Genomic DNA, 13,873 nt, shown 5'->3' with positions numbered 1-13,873 from the left:
CTTCTCTACACTCGTCCCCCAGGGGACAGGGTCCCCAGCCCTGGGGACGCACTCGCCCGTGGCCTGTTAGGAGCCACGACACACGGCAGGAGGGGGACTTGAACATGCCGTGCTTGAATCACCTGAACCCACCCCCCACCCACTCCCGCCACACTCCATCCCTGGTCCAGGGAAGATGGTCTTCCACGAAACCGGTCCCCGGTGCCCGAAAGGCTGGGGCCACTGCCCTGGGGTCTCATCCAGCGCCCAGACTGTGGGAGCCCCCCTCAGGCACACCCTCCCCCATCTGCACCCCAGGCTGGAGCCCAGACAGGTCCTCCCCAGACATGTGGCACCACACGGCCGACCACGACACCGTGCCCTCCCCCCGAAACCGATCGTCCTTCACCACCGACAGCTCAGCTACGCCCTCGGTGTCACAGCTCAACAGCACAGACGCGGACTCCGAGCACCCACTGCCCGCGCCGCTGCCCCCCACCCCCGGTCACTCGCACCCCGGCCGATCTGCAGCGGCCTCTGTCCGTCCCTCACGCCGCTCTCCCCGCGCCGCTCCGGTCCACCCCCAGCACTGCGGCCACGGCAGTGCCGCCCCATCGCCCAGCCCCGCAGCAGCTCACCCTCAGCCGTCCCTCCGCGGCCTGCCAAGCCCTGTCGTGGTGACCACGGCCCCCGGCTGCCCTCTGACCCCAGCTCTGACCCCTCTCCCTGTGCCCACTCTGCGGCGGCCGCACTGTCCTTCGGCGCAGAACGGTGACCCTCAGGGGGGCCACGTGACACCGCCCCTCTGTCGCATCTCTACTCAGACACAGCAAGGCCCACACTGAGCCCCCTGAACAGGTCGCAGGCCATCCGTCTGCCCAGCCATCACCCCCTGGGCACCTCCTGGCTTCCAGGCCCTGTCCGGGCCCTGGGAAAGCGACGGAGAACCCAACAGGGAAAGACACCCTTGTGCTCGCGGAGCTTACATGCAGCTTACACGCTGTCGGGAGCTGGAAGGAAGGGAAGTGATCCACAGGCCGGCAGGCCCAGCACGCCAGACGGCGCTCCCCGGGCCGGGGTGGGGGTAGGGGCGGGGGGGGGGGGACGACAAAGCGCGACACAGAGACGGTGGTGGCCCCCCCACCGGCTCCCCTGGGCCCGAGGCTCACCACCCGCTGGCCCGTGGAGCGTCTCTGCTGGGCTTCTGTGCTCGCTGCCCCTCCGCCACCAGGGGGCAGTCTGCCCAAGGTACTGTGTCTGTGCCGGCTCCCCCCAGAACCTCGAGGAGCAACCGGCACACAGTGGGTGATCAGGAGATATTTGCTGGAGGAACTGAAAACCCACCCGTTTTCTTCCTTCAAGTAAAAGTGACCTAAGTAAAGCGCACGACCAGTTACAATGAGCAAGTTCGCGTTGGGGCCACAGAACAGGAGGTAAATCAGAACGGTGGAGAGGAAGGGAAAACCAGAGTGGGGGCACAGTACCGGCACCGCCTTCTCACAGTGATTTCTGGGGTCCTCCGGGCCCCGCTCCCCGGCACTCGGGGAGGACGGCCCGCCAACGCCAGGGTGTTTCGGGGACTCGGGAGCCCCCCAAACCAACGAAGAGCAGGGCAGGCCCAGGGCCTCCCTGCACAGAAGCGGCCCAGCTTTCTGCCTCGTTAAAGAAGAAACCCTCGCTGCGATTGAGTTAGACTCCCCGAAAATACACTCCACAGCACCCTCTCCTTGAAGAGGTTTGTGGCAGAAAAAAAAAAAGAACTTAGTATCTGTATGATTTTGAGCTAAACCTGAGAAGCAGTTTGATCTTTCTCATTTTAAAAGCGTTGATAAAATACGCACCCTGCTTATCTCACAGAATTGCTACGTACTCATCCAGCGCTTGACGAACGTTTAATCAGCCCTTTCCACGTGCCGGGTGCTCCCGTGAGGATCCCGTGTGATGTGAGCAAGGGGTTTCTCATCTGCTGTAACCGGCTAACGGACCGAGTTGTTACAACTGATTAATTACATATCAGTTGTTATGTAATGTAACAGTTACATATCAGTTGTTATGTAATCAGTTGTTATGTTACAAATGTATTAATTACATTTGACTTAGTCTACCCCAAAGGCCCCCCAAATAACGACACTTAGGAAAACCCTTCTGTAAAACCCCTCCAGGTCTAACCTGAAGACACCACCAAGACCACTGTGGCCCAACTAAACGGCCTCACTTCCTTTCCAGTGGAAGTGAACTGGGGGGTCCGGGGGGCCGACCCCAGGGGCAGACGCAGGGAAGGCAGCGGTAAGAAACGAGGAAGCAGATGCACTGGAGAGAAAGGGGGAAACAAAGAGGCTGCGCAAACGGGCATCTGCATAACGAGGAGTTAATTACTCCTCACCCCCCACCCCCAGGGGCCGCTCTGCTTCATCTGCCCTCGCCCCCCCGCCCCCCCCCCATGGGGCAGCCTCGAGTTTCCCGGCCTCCTGCTTTCCCTTCTCCGTTTCCTTCAAGGCAGAGAGAAGGGGGGGACTCCCAGAGAATGCAGACCCCGCTGTCTGATCGGTCTGAGCGCCCCCAGGGACGGACGCACCCCCAGCTGGTCAAAAGCCTGCTGGGCTCCGCGCACGCCCTGCCCCAGGGCTGGCTTTAAAGCCGGGTCTTGAAAACCGGTCTCACTCTCCCACGTGAAAGCTGAACCACCTCCTAATGAGTGACTAGCAAACGGGGTGAAATTACAAGTCATGAACAATAATCAAGTGGGTCTGGGTTCCTTTTTCCGTGCACGGGGGACCACAGTCCTGTGAGGACTGCCCGGGCTGTCAGCTTTCCCACCCTGATCAGCCAATGCGGGAGCACGTACCCCTGTGGACGCATTTGGGACAGTGGACCCAGGGGTCTGCTGGCCTCACGCCCTGCAGCCGTTCGCTCTAACCTGCTCAGGGGGCTGGGTGCTGGTCGGCCTCAGGTATGCATGCCGGAGAAGGATGAAGTATGATGAAGACTTGCAAGCAAAGTGAGCACCTATGCAAACAGGTAGAGAAACAGCTGCCCCCTGGAAAGGGGCCGGGGGCTTCTCCCAGGGCCTGCTGGGGCCCAGCACACACTGGTGATGCAGGAAGGGATCAGCAGGCGGGGAGCAGCGGAGGCGGATTTCCAGAGCTCAGGAGCCCCCACGGGGGCTTGTGCGGGGGCTCTCGGGCTCCTTCCTGGGCATCAGCCTGGACAGCTATTTTGAGGCCAGAGAACAGGGCACCCAATGCCAAGGCAGGAAGCCGGGGGCTCAGGGCTTAACAGGCAGAGCAGAAACGGGCAGAAGAAAAGGGGGAAGGAATGAGGGCGGAGGTTTCTGTCGGGGACTAGACGGTGTGCAGTAAATAGGCTTCTGTGTTTTGTGGAACTCAGGAGGCCAGTGAGCCCCAAGCATATTCTAGATTTTTCCTCAAACCTTATTTCTAATGGAACGAAAGTGAAAAATCTGACAGGTGGTCGTCAGTTTAAAACAAGAAACATGAACTGTTAAACCGCCTTCCTACTCCAGGGCCCCACTGTCTCCTCCCCTTCAAACACGGAACATAAACAAAACAGCTTTCTGCTTCACGAATTCCCAAATGATAGCTCGTCTCTGAAAAGCTAGCACAAGGGGAGAGTGGAAGAAAGGGCCTTTTCAATGCCAGTAGAAACCTCGCAGCTCAAAAGCCGGATTACCACATCGCTCCCGGGCCTCGGGCCGAGGTCAGGTGCGGCGTCGGCTCCGACAAAGGTACCGACTGGACCGCCGCTTAATGAGGGATCCCAACGGGGCCGGGAGCCGAGGAGGACGGAGGACGCCGCCGGCTCCGTCCCAGTGCGCCGCAGACCGACTGCGTCGGCCGCTGACGACCACCCGATTAAAACGGGGGTGAGACGGCATAACAGGTACGTGGCTCCACGGCAGCCACGAAACACGGCCTCACGCACAAACCAGAAAGTAGGACCTTCCCCAGCTTCTCGCGCCACTGGGCTCCTCAGTGTGAAGTCATCCTCAGATTTTAGTGAGTTTTTAATCAAAAACTGTTACTTAAGTTAGGATTTAAAATCAGCTAGAAGACATCTAAAAATGTCATAAAACCAAAGAGTGTAAAACTTATTACTGAGAAAATCCTCCTTCTGATCTTCTGGAACTGAGGCCACCGGCACTGAGGTTCCATGCCTAGCGCATCCGTGTGATTATCTTTCTCAAAAATGGGGTTATTTGAGTTTGATTACCTCTGATAGGTAAACCTAAAAACAAAATGTAATTTTAAATTTACAAGTAAGGTTACGCCCCGGCTGGTGTGGTTCAGTGGGGTGAGGGCAGGCCGGTGAACCGAAAGGTCGCCAATGGTTCGATTCCCAGTCAGGGCATATGTCTGGGTTGCAGGTCGGGTCCCCAGTAGGGGGCGTGCAAGAGGCAACCACACAGGGATGTTTCTCTCCCTCTTTCTCCTTCCCTTCCCCTCTCTCTGAAAATAAATGCATACATTTAAAAAACAACAGTTAAAATTCTAAAGATTTTACTTCATGAAATGAAAACATTCCCGGGAGCCCTGGATCTGCTGAGAGCACGTGCGCCCGCACTACGGGGCAGGAGCAGGGAGACAACGACAAAGGAATGGAACAGGCTGAGCCCGCCCGTGCCAGGGAGGAGCAGCTCCCACCCGGGGAGGGCAGTCACCGGCGGACTGACTGACCGCTCCCCTCCGTCCCCCGGGGCCTCCCAGGGGCCTCCCGAGGACGGACTAAAGCTGGCCTGACCTTGGCTGACAAAAAGGCTTAAAATACTTTTCAGAGCTTAACATTTTCAAACCTAAACACGGTTTCCAAAACCAAAGCGGCCGCTGAACCAAGGGCCAGCTGCGGCTGTTTTCAAAGCCAGCGCTCCCGAGGCTCCCTGAGGAACCCCCCCGGCCAGCAGATGCTCAGCCCTGAACCCACAGCCGGCGCCAGCTCAGAGGGGCCCAGCCTCAGGGCCGGAGCCCGGGGGACACAGGGGGACGCGCTGTCCAGGAGGCCAGCGGGCGCTCCGGCCAGAGGGTGGGGGCCAGGAGCAGAGGTTCCCGGTCAGGCGTGAGCAGAAGTCCCGGGAGCACGCAGGCCGGTAGGCGGCCAAGGCCCGGCTGTCCCTCCCCTGCACCCTCGGCCCCCGCGTGGTCTGCTCCCGCGGGGAGAACTGCGGCGGCACGCACAGCGTTTGCAGAAGCGCGGGGTGCGGGGAGCTGCGGAGTCGCACCTGGGGGACTCCAGCTCTGCCGCCTGCAGAGCCGCCCCTGGGGCCTGTCCGGGCCCTCCAGTTCCAGAGGGGACCTCTGTGTCCCCAGAGGAGGGTGCACGGCAAAGGACAACCTGAGTTTCCTTAAAGGACACGGGTCGGTGTGAACCGACACAAAGGACCCCGGGGTTGGCCTCCGTGGCTGGAAAAACGAGTTCGTTGTGCTTGCCCGACAGTGCAGTGGGTGAATATATACACTTCGTGTGTCAAAGAGTAAGTGCTTCCCAAACAGCAGGGACAATGCATTCTGAGACCCTTAAAAGAAGTCATTTAAAAAGTCATACCTGAGTAAAAATGTTATGTGTCTGGCTTAAAATCCACCTGGCGTCAGCGTCCGGCGCCACCACCACCTTCAAGGTCCCCACGTACACGTCGGAACACAGGGTCCAGAAATGCTGCTCCTGCAAACTGTACACGCCCTGCAGGTGCTGCACCTGGAACGCAAAAGGCGGGGGTCGCTCAGCGTGGCACGAGGCCCCCCAGCTGGCCACCCGCCTCGCCCCAGGCCAGCGACTCGCAGGTGCTCAGGGAGCAGGAGCGGACGCCCGCCCGCCGGTGCCCGCCCATTGGTGCCCACCCGTCAGATCTGCAGGGCGGGCGGTGCGTGCCGGGGAGTCTGCATTTTCAAAGACGCGGGAGGTCAGAGGACACAAGTAGGGACGCGAGTGAGGTCGGGAGCTGGGAAGACGACAGAGGGAGCTCGGAGAAAGGAGGAGGGCATGAAGGGCAGAGCCAGTGGATTTAGAAAGTGAGAGAACCCAGGAGATCCGAACGCGAGCTCTGTGCCAAGGTGAAGGAGCCGAGTCAGCACTGCTCAGTGAGGGCTGCCCTTGGACAGCATAGTTTTCACTGCACGAGCGCCAGGATCCAGGGGACCCCCCCGCCCCGCACCCTCCGGCCCCGGGAGCTCAATGCCAGTGTGCACCTGTCCCCAGACCATGCGGCCACCACAAGGGAGGGGTGTCTCTGAGCTTTTCCACGGGGTCCTTAAGGTCTCCACAGCCTTAGGCTGAGGACCGCTGGCAAGACAAAACTGATGGAGGTTTTTAAAAAAGGGAATATGTAACTCGACAAAACACAAACTGGAACAGAATTCAAAAACCACGGAGGGCACACTGTGAATACTGTGTGCGTGCGTCGATACGCTCACACACAGAGCGGCACAGCGAGCAGAGCCCAGGCCCCCGCCGTGGCCCGGCTCTGAGCCCGTGGCGCTGGCCGGATGGGTCTGGGAGGCGGGAACAGCCTGCTGACTGGTCCCCGTCTCTGGCTCTGCAGCCGGGCTCCTCCTCCGCTCGGCATGTGTCGGTCCGGGCACCCGCCATGGGTCCCAAGCTGCCACTCCGCTGCTCCAACTCCCCCAGTGGCTGCCGATCTTCCTAGTGCAGGGACCCGTGTCCTGCATCCACCACCTGTCCCCACTGACTCCTCCCCATGGTCCCTGTTCCTCGCCGGCCCAGCCTCCTCCTCGCCACTCCAAAAAGTCAGGCAGGCCCGCTCCTGTCTCGGGAACTTGCTGCCCCCGCTGCCCGGAGTGCCCTTCCCCCAGATTTCTGCACAGGCCACTCGGGACCACCCTGTCTGGACTGGAGACGCTTCCCCTTCACACCTCTGCTCCGCGGTGCTCCCCGGCACCCCGCGGCCCAGGGGACAGTGTGTATTTATGTTCTGTGTGTTGCTCACTGTCTGCCTCCCCCGGCGGAACTCGGGCTCCACGGGGCAGGGGCTCCCCTTCCTTCTTCCCTGCCCGCATCCTCCGCACCCTCGACAGCGCCCGGCCCGAGAAGAACGCACGTGACCCAACGGTTTGGAGGCTTTGACACTCACCCTCTGATAGCACTGAGGCAGAACAGTTTCCAGCGAAGGAGGGGTCCTCTGCATTAATATTCCAACAGACTCTCTTAAAAGAGGAATAACACTGAAGAGAAGGAAGACGGCAAGTTTATTAACGCCACACTCTGACAATCCGCCCTGCAACAAAGTGACAATGCACCTCCCCAGACTGGAACATAACGAGATTCGTCAGGATAAGGTGAGGAAAAAGAACCTCGTCACTGTTCCGAGTTTTACGTGTGATCGATCAATTACCATCTAAAATGAAAGAGTCGGATAAATGCATCATGTACAACATACAACACTAAACTCACACCCCTGAGTAGTTCTGCAGCGTCTACCAATCTAAACACAGCAGTCATCCAGCTGTTATTTAAAACAGACTTCAAAAAATTATAAACAATAAAAATAAAATAGACTCCAGACGGCCAGGACCTTCCAAGGTAATCTGTACAGCGTATCTCGACCAGCAAACAGGTCCTTAACCATTATCAAATATTTCACACATGTAGCTGAAGAGTACTGTTAGGGGAAACACAAAAGGATTAATATGGCGTCTGTTAGTCCAGCTGTTGAACATCTTCCCAACCCAGTGACATGTGTCTTCCTTCATGATAAACCACACAGAAGCCTGGATGTGACCACCGATGTGGCGACGCAGCGCCTGCAGCGACAGGGCCAGGACGGCGGTGCGCACCCAGATGCCGGCCCTCGGCCACCCTCGGGGACCGCAGCCTCGGGCTGCTCAGCTGATGAACTGCCCCCGGACAGCGATGGGTGGCGAGGGGCTCGAATGCAGTGGTTTCCCAACCTGGCGACACACCGGATCCCCCTTCCAATCCGGTGTGCTGTGGGTTCTGACTGACATGCGATCAGAACCTTCGGGGGAGGCCGAGGCACCCCCTCGAGTCCGGGCGGTCAGGCGCCGCGCTACTGCCCCAGGGGACCGCGTGGGGAGGTCGGACACTCCAGGGCTTAGGGCCGGGCTCGCTTCTAAACTGGAAGTCTCAGCGTTTCCAGGAAACCCCCCTGAGTTCAGCTGTAGGGGACAGAGAGCAGAGGAACGGCACGTTTCCAGGGAGGTCCACGCTGAAGTGCACCCTAAGGAGCCCACGATGAACACCTGCTGGTTAAATGAACGGAAGATTATACACAGATATCGGATGTTTCAGAATCTGGATTAAAGAGGGAAAAGCGCCCCGGGGGAGGAATCAGGAGCCCCTGTACTCTAGGTGCACCACCCCTGTACCCTAACTGCGCAGTGCTCAGGACGCGGGGGAAGGCCACAGCGGGGATGAAGGGAAAACGAAACAGCGTTCAGAGCGGCAGCTGCCGTGTGCCTGGGCCCAGGGAAGGGACAGTGGGGGCACACAGTGGGGGCGCATCGAGGACAGGCATGAGGACTCCAGCCAGCCTGCAGGGGCGGCGGCAGGAGGATGAAAAGCTGACTGTGGGCAGGGGTTTAGGTCCCCCTCAAATGAAAATGTCCCTCAGTCGGATGGTGATTTAAGAGCCAAGAACCACCCCTCGGCACTCGGAATTCCTTCTTCTCCCTAAAACCCCCGTGGCTAAGTCACCCAGGTCTCAGGACTCAACACCCCGACCACGTCCTCACTGGTCCCCGCCCTCCTTCCCATCATGCACGTCTGCGGCAATCTCCCCACCACCACCACCTGGGTTACTGGACCGGCCCTCAGGGGTCCCTCCACTCTAGTCTCAGGTCCTCGAGTCCACCGTGACAGGCAGCTTCCCAGACGGCTCCCACGGCCCCTGCACCCCCGGGTTCACGAAGCTCATGTGTCGTCTCCCCCTGGAGTGTGGGTTGGACCAGTCGGCGACTGGCTGCTGATGCACATGGCGACAGTGGAGAGATGCCACTCCTACAATTAGGTCAAAGATGCTGGCTTCCACCTCGTTCACCCTCCTCCCTTGCTTTCTCACCCAGGCTCATGGCTGCCATGCTGTGAGCTGTCTAACTGGGGGGAGGGGGGGGGGCCAGGGCAAGGAACTGGGGTTGCAGAGTAACCGAATAACGTCAGAAGCAACCTTTTATTTCAAATAACTGAGTAAGAGACATCATAACCAACACAGGAAAATAATAGAGGGAGCGTGTACTGTTTTTAGTAAGGGTCCAGTGAGGTTTTTACTGGTTTTGCTACCCTAGAATATTGGGAATGGTTGCCCGTTTAGATGGGACTTTAATAACATGTTTACATTGAACAGCAGCACGCATGTCACCGAAGCACACGGGAAGGCCACACTCCTCTCCAGTCTCAATCAGAACTTTGCAACAAACAGGCGAGCTCCAGCTGCAGGAGCTGCCCCTGGGCCGTGGAGCCGCGGTCGGGAGAGAGGGTGCTCGCCACATCGCCCAGGGAAGTGCCGTGTGGAACCCAGGTCAGTTTCTGTAATAATTCCGAGGCCACAAGAATGTAGAAGAAACCTGCAGAGACCCTACTTTTCTGCCTCGTAAAATTGCGTTTGGCTCAGGAGTTTGTGTCCATGCTTTTCTGATTAACTGTTATAAAGGGGAGTCACAAACCAGACTCGAGCACGACTCTCTCTACCCATAATGAAAGGATATGGGGAAAAAGACAAGCGTAGCAAATTCCAGACTGAGCTCAGGCTCCGAGCTGCATCCAAACCCCAAAAGGAAGCATTTGGAAACAATTAGAGGCTCACTTCTGGTTGACCAACTCGATTCTAGCTGTAACAATGAAACACCATTTTCCTAGCATATAGAAGGAGGAATGAGTCATTTGCTATGCGAGTTTACCAGCAACGCAGGGTAATGACTTTATTCTTCAAAAGCTGGGGTAAATCAAATTTACAATCATGTGGTCATAAACATAAATGTGAATGTGAAAGCTGAAACCCTAGCAGATTAAATAAGCAAGTTAGTTATTATTCTTTACTGCCAGTAACTGCAAATGAAAATATGTGCAAATCTTACTTCGAAAGCAGCGTTTGGTGAGTCTCACCATTTCGACAGTAAATAAAAAGGGCCTACACTATGAAAACTTTTGAAGACCATGAGACTAGGGATAATCATAACGCTTAACAATAAAAAACCTCCGAGCTGAAACTACTACTTAGATCCGAGAATAAATATCTATTAATAATAACTGAAACGTAATTACTACTTCGACTTTTTGAACTGCCTTATGAGCTAATTCTTCCTGCACGTTATCAGCGGCTCTGACAACATACAAACATGGAGAAAGACAGCCGGTTGTCCTCTGAAAGAGCTCGTAAATCTGGAGACCTGGTGTATGTCACGTACTCCAGAACGTCAGTGGACAAAGAAGCCGGAGATAATCGACCCCAGACGGCAACGTGTTCTACGTCAGACACGGCGGTCCTGGGGGGCTGCAGACGAGCAGCCGTATTTGCATAAGCACAAGCGTGCTCCACGGCAGGGAATCTGCATAGACACAAGCGTGCTCCACGGCAGGGAATCTGCACAGACACAAGCGTGCTCCACGGCAGGGAATCTGCACAGACACAAGCGTGCTCCACGGCAGGGAACGGCTGAGGACCTGCTTCCCCACAGTTTCACGAGCCTCACGGAGATCAGACAGCCCGGACCACCAGGACTGGGGTGCCCCTTACAGTTTCCTGAGTCCCCACAGCCTGTGGTTTACACCGGTGCACCTCCACAGAGAACCTCCTTCGCTCAGCAATGGGAATCGGGAGACGCCCTCACACAGCCCGAGGATTTGGGGCCACAGTCAGGGAAAGGCCTCCCTTCCCCTGCAACTCCTGGAACTCGGTTGTAACACTTCATGCATCGGGTCTTAAACCGAAGGCATTCGTAAATAATGTCAAATGAGTGAATAATTAGTAACATCTTTGATTAGGCAACACTTAATAATTTTTAAAGCGTTTTCACAAATTATTTCTAGTTGCATCCTCACAACGACCTTAAGTAACCTTAAGCGAATGCTGGAATCACGGATGTAGGCAAGAGCACAGGAGATGGTTGGGGCCAATGCCCTCCTCTTCCGGAAGAGGACACCTGCCTGAGCTCTCGGCCATCAGAGCACCGTGCGGGCTGCTGCACGCTGGGAAGGGGCGGTGCCGCGTGCCCATCCCCCGACGCGAGCTCTCTGCCCCACACGGGGGCGTCTCATCTCAACCGAGTCCTCTAGAGTCGGAGATCACGCCGCATTCTTCTTATTCCTAGGGCCCAGCACGGGGCTTGGAATATAATGAGCACCTGACGCATGTCTCCTGAGTGTATACTCTGCTTTAAAATTTCAAACACCAGTGGAAGATTATTAAAATATACAACAGCTCTTGTTGGACACGAGCTTCAACCCTGCACAGGAGCAGCTAAATGGCAGAAGGACCTCATCCTCGGTGCAGGCAGGCGCGGGTGAGAAAGAACTGCGTGATCCCGGGCAGCAGCAGCAAGCTGCGCTCCCAACTCCCGGTGCGCCATTTATCGTCTCAACAGAAGCTCTTTCTGCGTGCCCGCGCGTAAGACACTGAAGTCACGCCAGTATAAGTAGAGAAAAGGAAGTGATCTCCTGTGCACCCATGAAGAACAACGGTGCAGACAAAGGAGGAAATGAGTGGGACACATGCTAACATGCTCCTGGTGGGGTAGTGGGGGGTAGAGCGGAAGGAGACGATGGGAGCGATGCGGCAGGAGGGCGCGGAGCTCCACAGGCGCAGAGTCCTGAACGCAGACCCGGCCGGAAGGGCTGCACTATTTATGATTCGTGCTTTAGGGAAACCTGCATTTCAAAAAGTATCCAAGTGAAGAAATAGGGCTTTGTTCTCAAAAAAAACAAAACAAACAAACAAACAAAAAAAACAGTTGGGACTCAAGAAAACTACCAAAATCAGATTATTATCTGGCAGCTCCTGTGACCACAAGTTGTAGTTTCTTCATTGGTCAATGTTGTTGACCTAAAAATTTCAACTCTGGATTAGTTTTTTTCTATTGTTTTTCTATCCTGTGTTTCATTGATCTACTCCAATCTTTACTTCCTTCCTTCTGATGACTTTGAGTTGTCTGTTCTTTTGTTTTGTTTTAGTTTCTTAAGGTATAGGGTTAGGTTGTTGTTTGAGATCATTATTTCTTTCTCTTTTTTCTTTTTTTTGAGAACTTTTATGACTCTATTTGAGCCCAGACTGACAATTGCCAGGAAGCAAGTCTTCAAATGCCCCTTTAAAAAAGATGCAGGTACTTACTGCTATGAACTTTCCTCTTAGTACTGCTTTCCCTGCATCCCATACATTTCGTATGTCTGTCTTTGTTTTCGCTTGCCTCCAGATGTTTTCTAAATTCCTTTGCAATTTCTTCACAGCCCAGTGACTGTTAAAGTGTGTGGTTTAATCTCCACGTATTTGTGGATGTCTGTGTTTTCCTTCTACCACTGACTTCTAGTTTCATTCCAACCGTGGTCAGCACAGATACTCTGTATAATTTCAATTTTCTAAAATTTGTCAGGACTACTTCTGCGACCTGACACGTAGTTTTTCGGGGAGAACGTTCCATGTGTGCTCAGGAAGAATGTTTATTCTGCTGCAGTTGGGGGGGTCTGTTAGGCCCCACCGGCCTTAGTGTCGTTCAAGTCTCCCTTTCCTCATGGGTCCTCTATTTGACTGCCTGACTTCCTGGCTGCTCTACCCATAACTGGAGGCGGGGCACTCAGCCCCCCGCTGTTACTGGGTTGCCTTCCGCTTCTTCCTTTCTGTCGGTGTTTGCTTCATACATTTGGGTGTTCTAATGTCAGGTGAGTGTATAGTTAAAATCGCTGTATATTTGTAAAGGTCAGTGAACGGTGAATTGACCTTTTTATCCTTCTGTAATGCCCTTTATGTCCCACGGGGCAGTTTCTGTCTAATGCAAGCGTGGCCACTGCTGCTCTCTCTGGATCCTGTTTGTGCGGAGCACGTTTTCCACCCTTTCGCTTCTAATCTACGTGTGCCCTTAGATAAAGCGCGCTGCTTACAGGGTAAAGCTCCATCTTAATTATTTAAATCCACTCGGGCAGCCTGTCTTTTAATTAGTGCCTTTAATCCGTTTGTATATGATCACTCGTGTGAAAGGACTCGCTGTGGCCGTTTTGTCAACTGTTTCCTGTGTGTCTCGTGGCTCTCTGTGTCCCTCTCCCCCTCTGCTGTCTTCCTTTCTGCTTCACCGATTTTTTTTTATGGTGACACGTTTTGATTTCTTTCTCATTCTCCTTTGTACGTATTCTAAAAATGTCTCCTTTGTAGCTATCATTGATGTGACAAGTTGCTTTTCTCTTGCTGCTTTCAAGATTCTCACTTTATATTTGATTTTTACCAGCTGGGATGTGACTCAGTGTAGGTCTCCTTATGTTATCTTAGTTGAAGTTCTTCAGTTTCTTGGATTTGTTTATCCACTTTTTCTTCTTCAGTTTGAGAACGTTTTGGCCATTGTTTTTCAAATAGGGTTGCTGCCCCTTTCTTGGTTTCTTCACTTTCTGGGACTCCCGTAACACGTACGCTGCTCTGCTTGTCCACAAACCCTCAGGGCCTCCTCCTCTCGTTTTCTTCTTTTTCTCCTCTGCCTCAGTGGTTCTGTGAGCCCTGTGTACAAATTCAGTGATTCTTCTGCCTGCTCAAATCTGCTGTTTTGAGCCCCTCCAGGAAAATGTTCAATTCAGTTATTACTGTTCTTCGGTTCCAGAATGTGTTTGGCTCTCCTCACTAGTTTCTATCTCTGTTGCTCTTCCCATTTTGTTCATGTGTCATTTTTCTGATTTTGTTTAGTGTCTGTGCTTTCTTTTGATTAATTGGACACCCTAA

The 13,873-nt window shown here is 54.8% G+C and overlaps 1 protein-coding gene across 1 annotated transcript in view; it reads right to left on the bottom strand.

The window, feature by feature from the left end:
• The window catches only part of SLC30A7 (solute carrier family 30 member 7), a 40,269-nt gene that overhangs the window by 1,541 nt on the left and 24,855 nt on the right, over window positions 1-13,873 (bottom strand). The window contains exons 9-10 of the mRNA XM_028502772.2: window positions 7,079-7,169; window positions 5,536-5,685 (exon numbers count right to left, since the gene is read on the bottom strand). Of these exons, the coding sequence (XP_028358573.1) occupies window positions 5,536-5,685; window positions 7,079-7,169 (241 nt within the window). The remainder of the gene's footprint in view (window positions 1-5,535; window positions 5,686-7,078; window positions 7,170-13,873) is intronic.

This window comes from Phyllostomus discolor, chromosome 14 (assembly GCF_004126475.2).
Source record: "Phyllostomus discolor isolate MPI-MPIP mPhyDis1 chromosome 14, mPhyDis1.pri.v3, whole genome shotgun sequence".
Lineage (NCBI taxonomy): Eukaryota > Metazoa > Chordata > Mammalia > Chiroptera > Phyllostomidae > Phyllostomus > Phyllostomus discolor.
Note: the sequence above shows the minus strand (reverse complement) of the source record. Positions and strands in the feature narration are given on the sequence as shown.